Below are 11,393 nucleotides of genomic sequence, written 5' to 3' on the forward strand. Positions count from 1 at the left end.
TGATTATCCCTCTCGAAAACAAAGATTTGAAGTGGTCTTTATACGGCAAGGACTTGATCTCCTACTTGAAAGGATCTCGGGCAAACTCTTTTGTTGAAGGCGCGAGACAATCGAGCTTGATAACATTCAAGACTCTGTTGAGCTTCCAACATCTTCTCATCAAGGGCCTCCAATTCTGCTAATTGAAGTCAAGCATAGTCTTCATCAGTGATCCCTTCTTGAATAGCTAATAGTAGTGAAGGTATTTTACGCTCGAGTGGCAAGACGGCTTCGACTCCATAAACGAGTGCATAAGGGGTCGCTTGTGTTGGCGTGCAGTGAGTTGTCCTATGTGCCCACACAACCTCTTCCATACGGTCATGCCAATCCCGTTTGAATTTGGAGACGACTTTCTTTAACAAGTTGCATAGAGTCTTGTTGAATACTTCGGCTAGACCATTGGCGACAACATTGTACATTGAAGATTTACATTGCTTGAAGCCATAGAGTTCACAAATCTTGTTCATCGACTTATTATCGAACGACTTGCCATTTTTTGTTATTATGTAATGAGGAATGCCAAAGCGATAGATAATGTTTACTTAGATGAAACTTGTAACATTTTCCTTCCTTACTTCCTTACGAGTAACAACTTCAGCCCATTTTAAGAAGTAGTCAGCTGCAACCAAGATGTATAGGTGCCCACCAAATGACTTTGGCAGTGGTCCAACAACATCCAATCCCCAAGCGTCAAACGTCCAGGATGCAACAGTCGGGTGCAACACTTCAGGAGGTTGATGGATAAAATTTACTTGGAATTAACAAGCCTTGCATCTTCGAGCATAGTCCAAGCAATCATTTACCATCGTTGGCCAATAATATCCCATCCTTTTTATATGAAAGTGGATCTTTGGTCCATACTGGTGTGATCCACATACCCCAAAATTTGCTTCTTGGAATGCTTCATCTTCCCTTAAGCATCGAAAGAGTACTCCCTCGAATGACCTTCTGTATAGAGTATCTTTGTAGTAAAGGAAGCGAAGTGCAAGACGACGGATTTCAGTCCTTCTCCTCGGATTTTCTGGAAGTATCCCATAGCTTAAGTAGTCAATGATGGGCTGTCTCCATTCTTCCTTCTCAATTTCAAAAATAGCGACAAGATGCTCGAGTTCATTTTCTTCACTTTCACCCTCATTTGGCGGCGGTACTACCCATTTTTGGCAGATAGTAACTTGCTCTAAATCTAGATATGTTAACGATGAAGCTAGGGCAGCTAAAGCATCAGCCTTCTGGTTTTCTTTTCTAGGTACATGTTGAATAGTCACATTACCGAGCCACCCCATTAATGTTTTAGTGTAATCATGATATGGGCGTATTTTAGGTTTCTTGGCCTCGTAACTACCTAAAAGTTAGTTGTTCACTAATTGAGAGTCACCAAATAATTGCAACCTCTTCATTTTGACAACCATTTCAAGACCAAGTATTAATGCTCGACACTCAGCAATGTTGTTAGAGCAGAGTTGTGCCAAAGTAAAAGAGTAGGGCAGAACTTCGCCTTGAGAGTTGATAATTACTACGCCAGTACTAGCTCCTTCGCGATGTGCAACACTATCAAAGTATATCTTCCATAGAGGTTGAACTTCAATGACCCTCCTCATCATGTAGTTCGTCAGTTAGCTCCCAATCATCAGGTATAGGGTGATCTGCCAAGAAGACTGCTAACGCTTGTTCTTTTATAGCCTTTTGAGAAATGTACACAATTTCAAATTGTTGAAACTGGAGGTAGGGTTGTGCATGGATCGGATCGGATTTAGCACATTTCGGATTTCGGATTCTACAAAATGCAATCCGAATCCTATCCAAATTAATATCGGATCGGATAGGATTTAAAAGTTCGGATCGATTAATATTTCAGATTTTCGGATCGGATTGTACGTATTATTAAGGACTTTTTCTTTTATCCTTTTTTGCGTTTTCCATACGTGGTATTGGTTAGGCAAACAGATTTGGTAGATGGCAACAACTTTTTCTTATAAATCCCCCAACTCTAACGTGGATGGCTTGTCTTTGACCAAATCATATTTGGTGTAGAAAAGTTAATATGAGGACACCAATTACTAATCTAGCATAAAAGGGACAAAGGAAAAGGCCAAAAATGGAAGCAACAGTAAATTGTGCAGGAAACATAGTTCATCTCTGACCAAAACTAATCCACAAAAGAAAAGGAAAGTTGCAAATCCCGATTCTTGTGGAGAATCCATTACATAAACAAATCACAATCTTCATAGCAAAATAAAATTAATTTAAATCCAAATAAATGTCTAATAAACTGAAATACTCAACAAGAATTCATTAATAAATTACACAAAAGAGTTCCAAATTCTAACTTCTATGGCCATCCCACTCAATCCTGGCTCGCTTTCAAGTTCAGCAACACTGTAATTGTCAAAAACAAGAGGATTCGTAAACAGAACACACAAATTTTCAAAGACAATCAATATAAAAGCAGAACATCACATAAATAGAAAGGCTAATGAAAGTACAAGAGGGGGGGGGGAGGTGAATTGCTTATTTAAAAATTAGTTATTATAAGTTGACTAGTTTACCAATTAGTTGACTAGAAATAATAGCGAGATAGTAAGAAGTACATAATTAAAATACAGAAGTAAAGTGCAAGAACTAAAGACACCGGAGTTTTTATACTGGTTCGGATTCAATGTGAATCCTAGTCTAGTCCCCTTAGGTTGTAAGGGTATTCTTTTTCAGTGATTGAGTTTCTTGAGTACAAAGTGAATGATGTAGTTTTACACCAACTGCTCAGTTTCTATGTCTCTTATCTTTTCTTGATACAATGCCTCACCAATGATTTTCTCTCTTTCTTCTCTAACTTGTTACACAACAGATCTAGTAGACCTACATTGTTTGTTTGAAGTAGAATAAAGAGAGAGTAAATGGTTTGATCAAAGTATATCTCTTCAAGTCTGAAACGATCGTATATATACTTTCCAGGAGGCCTTAGAGTCTGGAGAGATTTGCGAATACAAGAGATTTGATCCTTGAAAGGAATCACAAATTGATTCTTTCCAAGAATAAGGTTGATTCTCGTTATACTTCCTTGATGAGTGGACTTTGATAGCTTTCCATTTTTAAGCCTTGATATCCGCCGGATTTCCAGTGTTGGCTATGCCTTTGTCGAACCTTTAGTACTTCTTTCCTTTTTATTGTTCATAGCTTCAATCATCTTCTGATTGATATCTTCCTTCTGCTTTGATTTCTATCCTTGATGGCTTCAATCATCCTCTGATTGATATCTTTCTTCATCTTTTATTGATTATCTATTTCTGTACCTTTATTGCTTCGATGATTCCTTGATTGCTTCAGCCAATCTTTGATTGATACTTTTCTTTTTTTACTTTGATTCTGATTGATTTTCTTGAGTCCCTACATCAAACACAATTATATTATTTTTCATCATTAAAACTAAAATCTAACAATCTCCCCCTTTTTGATGATGACAAAATAATATGTATAAACACCAGTTAACTTTCCTGTAATTTTACTCCCCCTCAACGGGTGAAGTTGACGACCCTTCAATGGTTGCAGTTGACTCCCCCTCAATTAGTCGACTCATGTACCTGCAAAAGTTATATTTTTTCTCCCCCTTTTTTACATCAGCAAAGAGGGAATACCACTAAAGCAGATAATAAAGTGTATAACCATTAAACATGCAATATAACTAAGGATGGCATGATAAGCACGCAGAGTCATAAAAGAAATAAAAATCATCCAGTTGACTGGTTAACCGATCCAAAATCGCAAAACACAAAAAATTGTTTGAGATTTCCACCACTAGTGACGCAGTAAATAGGTAAGAATGTTGCAGATGGCCTCCTTTAGACGATCAAAGATGGCATTTACTTCAACGGTGACCCCATCAATCCTTTCAAGAACTTCCTTGAAGGCATTGACTACATTTTCTCCAAGTCTCTGAATTCTGACCCTTATCTTGGAGACGTGTGACCATATTTCCTACGAAATTGTGTGAATGTCACCAACAGTGGACTAAGTGGCAGTAAGAAGTTCTTGGATGTTGGTCAGCTTGTTGTCAATGAAATTCAATTTTTCAATGATAGCAGGATCACTTACACTGTGAAGGGAGACAGAGGATTTGACCTTGGAGTTAGGCTTAACACTTTTGACTTCACTGTCCTGCTTCTTTACCCCAAGTGCCCTTTACACACATATACCCCATACTATCAAAAGCCATAGAATTGAAGGATTTTGACACAGAGACAAGAGGGTATTCTGAGATGGAGATATTATGAGCTTCTAGGATATAAGAGATGGCCATACCATAAGGCAAACTGGTGGGATCATCAGCACTCTCTATCATAAAATTTATGACCCAAGAGGATAACTTAATCTTGAGTTTGGTCACAAGATAATAAACAAGAAAGGTGTCTCTTTGAGAGAAGGTAGAGAATGATCCAGTTCGAGGAAGAAGAGTGGTTGTAATAATGTGGGCTAAGATACGAGTTTCAAAGTTAACATCACTAGGACCTAACTGGTTTGGGAGAGAATCAGAAGGGCACTCAGTAATATAGCATTTTGCTTGATCACAAGAAATTTCAAAATCATCAGGCTAAGTGTTTTTGAAAAGCATTGTAAAACCACAGCATTTACACGAGAAAATTGAGTCAAACGTAGCACAATCAAGAACAATGCGCTTACCCAGAACTAAGAATTCTAACCTATCAGGCTTACTAGAGCGAAGATTTACATAAAACATTTTCATTAAAGGTTCAGAGACTTTAGGAGGGGGTGAAGAGAGGAATTTTGACCAACCTTGAAAAGCAAAAAGATCCTTTACCTTACAGTTGAGGGTTTCCATGACATCAAGATCAACAATTCTGCCATGAGCAATGGGCTTGTTTTTTTAGGGCAAGAAAGAAATCCCTGTTTGGGGAATCCCAAAAATTGAGGTTTGATTCTAAGGAGCTTGAAAGGTCTACTCTGGATTTTTTAGGAGTAAGGGTTTCAGGAGGATCTTCCATGGACCTTTTTCCTAGAGCTTTTTTTCCCAAATGAGAGTAGTCTGAAAGTTCTACCTGTAAAGAGGCAAAACCTTCAGAGTGGTCAGATCCTATGTCTACGGGTTTTGGGGGCTGAGAAGAGGGTTTGCCTCTGGAATGAGTACTTTTTCTAGTGGAAGCAGAAGGGGTTTGGGGGTGTTTAGCCATGGGAGAACCTACTTTAAGAGAAAGGGTTTCTGAAAGATGAAGACGACGAAGTCAGAGAAAGGGGTTTAGAGTTTAAGAAGGAAATATTGACGGTTGAATATATGAAAGGAAATGGTGTTAGTGAAGAGTCATGATGATTGGTTTTCCTTTATTGGAAGCAACGATTGATGTGAAAAGAGAGGGAAAATGGAGGCGATACATAAATGAGTACACACAATCAAATTTGAACATTAGTCAAATAAGAAATTAAAAAGACAAATAGGTCCAAAATTTTGAAATTAAGAGAAATAATGCCAAGTAAATCTCTTAAAAGACAGAATATATCTTCTAGTAGAGGCTTAGTGAAAATATCAACTAATTGATCAGTGGAACTAACAAATGACAGTTCTATATCACTTTTGATAACATGATCTCTAATAAAATGATGCTTGATGTCTATACGCTTAGCTCTAGAGTGATGCACAGGATTCTTTGAAAGACATATAGTACTAGAGTTATCACAAACAATTTGAATAGGTTTAAAAAATAATTCATAATCACCCAATTGATAAGACATCCATAGTAACTGTGCACAACATTGTCCGATGGCAATGTATTCAACCTATGTAGTGGATAATGCAACGGATCCTTGTTTTTTACTATTCCAAGAAATCAAGGATTTTCCCAGAAATTGACATGTGGCACTAGTGCTTTTCCTGTCTTCCTTGTCACCTGCAAGATCAGCATCTGAAAAAACTTTCTAATTAAAAATTGTTAGAGCGTGGATACCATAGTACATGAGAAGTAGTTCTAATGAGATAACTAATAATTATCTTTACTGCAGTCAGATGAGACCCCTTAGAAGCTGACTGAAACCTGGCACATTTGCAAACACTGAACATAATATCTAATTCACGAAAAGTTAGGTAAAGTAAAGAACCAATCATTCTACAATATTTTATTTCATCAACGGGATTTCCCTTTTCATCTTTATCAAGATTTGTTTCCGAGCTCATAGGTGTGCCAATAGCTTTAGCATTGCTCATGCCAAATTTCTGAATTAGCTCCTTGGTATATCTCGTCTGGCATATGAAGGTTCCTTCTTCAGATTGTTGGATTTAAAGTCCAAGGAAAAAAGTGAGTTATCCCATCATACTCATTTCAAATTCGCTTTGCATAAGCGTTGCAAATTCCTTGCACAACAAGGGGTTAGCACTACCGAAGATAATATCATCAGCATAAACTTGAGTAATAAGATTACCTTCTAAAGATCTTTTGATGAATAGAATAGTGTCTACTTTACCTCTTATAAACTCGTGATCAAGTAGAAATGAATCGAGTCTTTCGTACCATGCTCGTGGAGCTTGTTTAAGTCCATACAATGCCTTGGTTAACTTATACACACGATAAGGAAACTTTGAGTTTTCAAATCCAAGAGGTTGATTTACATATACTTCCTCCTCAATGAAACCATTTAAGAAGGCACTCTTGACATCCATCTGGAAAAGTCTGAATTTCTTAAAGGATGCATATGCAAGAAGAATTCGTATTGACTCTAGTCGAGCTACTGGTGAAAAGGAATATCCTTAAGCTACTAATCTGGCTTTGTTCCTTATGACTTTTCTATCCTCGTTGAGCTTATTTCTGAAGACCCATTTAGTTCAAATTACAGTAGCGTCTGCATGCTTAGGCATCAATTTCCATACTTGGTTCTTATCAAATCGATCCAGTTCTTCCTGCATGGCCTGAACCCAGCTTGAATCTTTGAGAGCCTCGTCTATATTCTTTGGTTGAATCTGGGAGATCAAGGCTAAGTTTGCCTTCTTCTTGTGAGCTCCTCTGGTTTTCATCCCTTCACTTGGATCTCCTATGATAAACTTCTAAGGATATTCTGGTTCACTCATCCATTCATTTGGTCGTGTTATGCTTGTAGGAGTAGTCGACTCTATCTGTGCTTCTAGTTGACTGTTGCTAATTTCATTAGTCGACTCTGTGACATTTTCTACCCTGCTAGTCGACTCTTGGAGATTGCTTGACTGAGTTGTTTCTTGATTTTGATCTTCATCACCTGCAATGATTCCTTTCTTGGCCGAAGTGTTAGTTTCATCAAATACTATATGTACTGATTCTTCTACAGATAAAGTTCATTTATTATAAACTCTAAATGATCTACTGTTTATAGAATAACCTAGAAAAATACCTTCATCACTTCTTGGATCAAATTTACTAAGATTTTCCTTACAATTGTTGTGAATAAAACACTTGCTTTCGAAAGTTTGGAAGTAGCTTATGTTGGGTCATTTACCTTTTCATAGTTCGTATGGAGTTTTCTTCAAGATTGGCCTTATGAGACATCTGTTGAGAATATGGCAGGTTGTACTTACTGCTTCTGCCCAGAAGTGGTTTGGCAATGAGTATTCTAGTAATATAGTTCTAGCCATATCTTGTAGAGTTCTGTTTTTCCATTCCACTACCCCATTATGTTGAGGTAATCTTAGGGCTGAGAAATTGTTAGTGTATCCTTGATCATTGCAGAATTCTTCAAATGCTCTGCTCTCAAATTCTCCGCCATGATCACTTTGAATGGATGTAATAAGATATCCTTTTTCTCGTTCAACTCTTTTATAGAAGATCTCAATGTTTTTCAAAGTTTCATCTTTGTGAGATAGAAAAATCACCAATGTAATACGTGAATAATCATCAATAATAACAAATGCATATCATTTTTTCCTATGCTAGCAGTTCTAGTAGGTCCAAACAAATCCATATGAAGCAGTTGTAAAGGCTTAGATATGGACACAATGTCTTTGAATTTGAAAGAGTTCCTAGTCATTTTACCAATCTGACATGCATCACACACATGACTTCTAGAAAAATTGAGTTTGGGAAGACCAATAACTAAATCATGCTTGGATAGTGTATCTATAAGATGCATGCTTTCATGATCAAGTTTCTTATGCCATAACCATGGATCGTCAGACATGGATATTAAGCAGATATGACCATCTATATTTTCGAAGCCATCAAGAATGTAGACATTTCCATACCTTTTTCCTGGAAGGATTATTTTACATGACTCATCTTCAATAGCACAACCTGTTTTCTTGAATTTTACCTCATATCCGGAATCACACAGTTGGCTTATACTTAGCAGATTGTAGTTGAGTCCATCTACGAGATAGACTTCTGTGATATCGCAGTTGTTATTAAATGGGACTGTGCCAGTGCCAACTATCTTCCCCTATGAGTCATCTCCAAATTCAACACTTCCACTATTTATTTTAATGACCTCTTTGAACAGGTTTTTGTCACCTGTCATATGGCTGAAACACGCACTATCTAGGTACCATTTTCCTTTGCGGCTCTTTATGTGGTGTTACTGCAACCTTGTTGGTTAATATTACTAAGATTAGGGTTGTCTTTGGTTTCCAAATCTACCCTGGAACATATGATTTTTGAAAACGACAAAAGGAATATTTATGCGCACTTTTATTACAAAAGTGACATACAGAAGGTGATCCATTTTTGGATCTTCCACTAGTGCTTGTGGACTATGTTCTGGTTGGTCCCTTTTCGGTTGACTTGTAAGTCGCTTGGTTGGACTTAACAAAATTATGGCTGGTGGATTTGCGCATGCCATTGAGTTACATTTGCAATTCCTGAAATTCTTCTTGAAGTACTTCCTTTTCAATTTCACATGCTTCAAGCTTGAGTTTCCAGTCTTTCTTTTCCCTATTGAGTCTCTTTATTTCATTCATCAACTTTTGAGACTCTTTTAAAGTAAGGTCAAGAATATCCTGCAATTCATTGCATTTTTCACAGTTATAGGATCTTACCTCGCTTGTTTCACCTCGTTCCATAAAACAATTTTCATTTTCATCCTTGCATTCGTCATCTGAAACATCTTCATCTATCCAACAGCCTGAAAGTTTGTTTATGTCATTTTCTAGAATTTTCATGAAGCACAGATTTTGCTATATCTTCTGGTTCTGAAATGTCTTCATCACTCTAGCTTCCAAAGGATTTATTCTTGTTAAATCCTCTAGCAACTATTCTTTTTAGATCAAGGCATTCAGCTTGTACATGTCCGTATCTTCCACATTCATAACATTTTCCATCATTCTTGTCCTACTAATTGTATTTTATGGTTCGCCTTGATGATATTCTTCCTCTTTTTGTGTTTCTGTATCTTCTTATTAGACCATCCATATTCCTTGATACCGTGGCAATTTCTTTCTCGAGGGCTTCAAGTTCATCGTCAATGTCATTTTCTGTCATGTCAGTAGTAGCCTTGAATGCAATTGTTTTCTTCTTTTCTTCTTGGGTTGTTTTCTTGAGATGAGTCTTTTCAAATGCTATGAGATCCTCTCGAATTTCATCATACGATAATTTGTTTAGATCTTGTGATTCAAGTGTAACTACTTTTGTCTGCCAAGTTGTAGGTAGACTTCTCAGAATTTTCCAAACTTGATCACCACTTGTATATGGTTTACCAAAAGTGTTTAGATCACTTGTGATTTTGTTAAACGTTGTAAATATTTCTTCAATGGATTCTCCTTCTTTCATCTGTAAGAGCTCGTAATCATGAACCAACATATTGATATGCGTTTCTTTCACTTTGCTGGTTCCTTCATAAGTGACTTCTATTTTATCCCACATTTCTTTGGCTGTATCACAACTGGATATTTTTTTATATTCTTCTCCACTTATAACATTATAGAGTAGATTTCTGGCCTTAGCATTGACTTGAAAAACTGCCATCTGCTCGTATGTATATTCATTTATATCTTCCGGATCAGCAACAGGTTGTGCTGCTACATGCAGTGGATAGTTCCCTTTCTTGATTACACGCCCAACTTTGACATCATATGACTTTGCATATATTTCCATACGCACTTTTCAGTGAGAAAAATATTATCCATTGAAATAAGGTGGTCTGACTTGTGATGTTTCTTCTTGAAAGAGTGCTCCAACAATTCCTTGGTTTGCCATGATCTTTTCTCACAAGCTGTTAAGCAAAGAAGAGTGAGACTAGCTCTGATACCAATTGAAAGTATAAGAGGGGGTGAATTGTTTATTTTAAAATTAGTTATTATAAGTTGACTAGTTTACCAATTAGTAGACTAGAAATAAGAGCGAGATAGTAAGAAGTACAGAATTAAAATGCAGAAGTAAAGTGTAGGAATTAAAGACACCGAAGTTTTTATACTGGTTCGGATTCAATGTGAATCTTAGTCTAGTCCCCTTGGGTTGTAAGTGTGTTTTCTTTCAGTGATTGAGCTTCTTAAGTACAAAGTGAATGGTGTAGTTTTACACCAACTGCTCAGTTTCTATGTCTCTCGTCTTTTCTTGATACAATGCCTTACTTGTGATTTTCTCTCTTTCTTCTCTAACTTGTTACATAGCAGATCTAGTAGAACTACAATGTTTGTTTGAAGTAGAACAAAGAGAGAGTAAATGGTTTGATCAAAGTATATCTCTTCAAGTCTGAAACGATCGTATATATACTTTCTAGGAGGCCTTAGAGTATGGAGAGATTTGCGAACCCAAGAGATTTGATCCTTGAAAGGAATCACAGATTGATTCTTTCCAAGAATAAGGTTGATTCCCATTATACTTCCTTGATGAGTGGACTTTGATAGCTTTCCATCTTTAAGCCTTGATATCCGCCGGATTTCCAGTATTGGCTATGCCTTTGCCGAACCTTTAGTACTTCTTTCCTTTTTATTGTAGATAGCTTCAATCATCTTCTGATTGATATCTATCTTCAGCTTTGATTTCTCTCCTTGATGGCTTCAATCATCCTTTGATTGATATCTTCCTTCAGCTTTGATTGATTATCTATTTCCGGACCTTTATTGCTTCGTTGATTCCTTGATTGCTTCAGTCAATCTTTGATTGATACTTTCTTTTTTACTTTGATTCTGATTGATTTCCTTGAGTCCCTACATCAAACGTAATTATATTATTTTTCATCATTAAAACTAAAATCTAACAACTAACTTATTCTTTCAAAGCTGATTGACTTTTGTTTATTTCTGCACTTCAACGATGCAAAGCTCTCTTCCAGTATTAATAAAGTCTATAGAATAAGATAGTAATAGAAGAAATTAGTTTCAAAAAATAATCTAAATAAACATAAAATAAGTATACATTAAACACAAGTAAAGTAATAGAAGAAATAAGATAGTCTTA

The 11,393-nt window shown here is 36.6% G+C and overlaps 3 protein-coding genes across 3 annotated transcripts; all 3 read right to left on the bottom strand.

Annotated features, from left to right (window-relative positions):
• Positions 1 to 188: 188 nt before the first annotated feature.
• On the bottom strand, positions 189 to 506 carry LOC138901868 (uncharacterized). The gene has a single exon (XM_070189664.1). The coding sequence runs from the start codon at positions 504 to 506 to the stop codon at positions 189 to 191; it is 318 nt and encodes a 105-aa protein (XP_070045765.1).
• Positions 507 to 797: 291 nt separating this feature from the next.
• On the bottom strand, positions 798 to 1,322 carry LOC138901869 (uncharacterized). Its single transcript, XM_070189665.1, has one exon. The coding sequence runs from the start codon at positions 1,320 to 1,322 to the stop codon at positions 798 to 800; it is 525 nt and encodes a 174-aa protein (XP_070045766.1).
• Positions 1,323 to 6,340: 5,018 nt separating this feature from the next.
• On the bottom strand, positions 6,341 to 10,088 carry LOC138901870 (uncharacterized). The gene is made up of 6 exons (XM_070189666.1): positions 9,401 to 10,088; positions 8,847 to 9,120; positions 8,579 to 8,637; positions 8,037 to 8,252; positions 7,583 to 7,854; positions 6,341 to 6,697 (listed from the first exon to the last, which is right to left on the bottom strand). Exons 1-6 carry the CDS (start codon positions 10,086 to 10,088, stop codon positions 6,341 to 6,343), a joined length of 1,866 nt encoding a protein of 621 aa, XP_070045767.1.
• Positions 10,089 to 11,393: the final 1,305 nt, after the last annotated feature.

The sequence above is a fragment of the Nicotiana tomentosiformis genome, chromosome 11, assembly GCF_000390325.3.
Source record: "Nicotiana tomentosiformis chromosome 11, ASM39032v3, whole genome shotgun sequence".
In the NCBI taxonomy this organism is placed as follows: Eukaryota; Viridiplantae; Streptophyta; class Magnoliopsida; order Solanales; family Solanaceae; genus Nicotiana; species Nicotiana tomentosiformis.

Excerpts from the sequence above, each read along its gene's own strand:
- LOC138901870 (XM_070189666.1), bottom strand. The coding sequence starts at position 10,088 with ATGGAAATATATGCAAAGTCATATGATGTCAAAGTTGGGCGTGTAATC. Across the intron at positions 8,253-8,578 it reads TATTAACCAACAAGGTTGCA|GAAAAAGGTATGGAAATGTC; the intron begins GTAACACCACAT and ends TAATCCTTCCAG. Across the intron at positions 6,698-7,582 it reads ACCACTTCTGGGCAGAAGCA|ATGGATGTCAAGAGTGCCTT; the intron begins GTAAGTACAACC and ends AGACTTTTCCAG.
- LOC138901868 (XM_070189664.1), bottom strand. The coding sequence starts at position 506 with ATGAACAAGATTTGTGAACTCTATGGCTTCAAGCAATGTAAATCTTCA.
- LOC138901869 (XM_070189665.1), bottom strand. The coding sequence starts at position 1,322 with ATGGGGTGGCTCGGTAATGTGACTATTCAACATGTACCTAGAAAAGAA.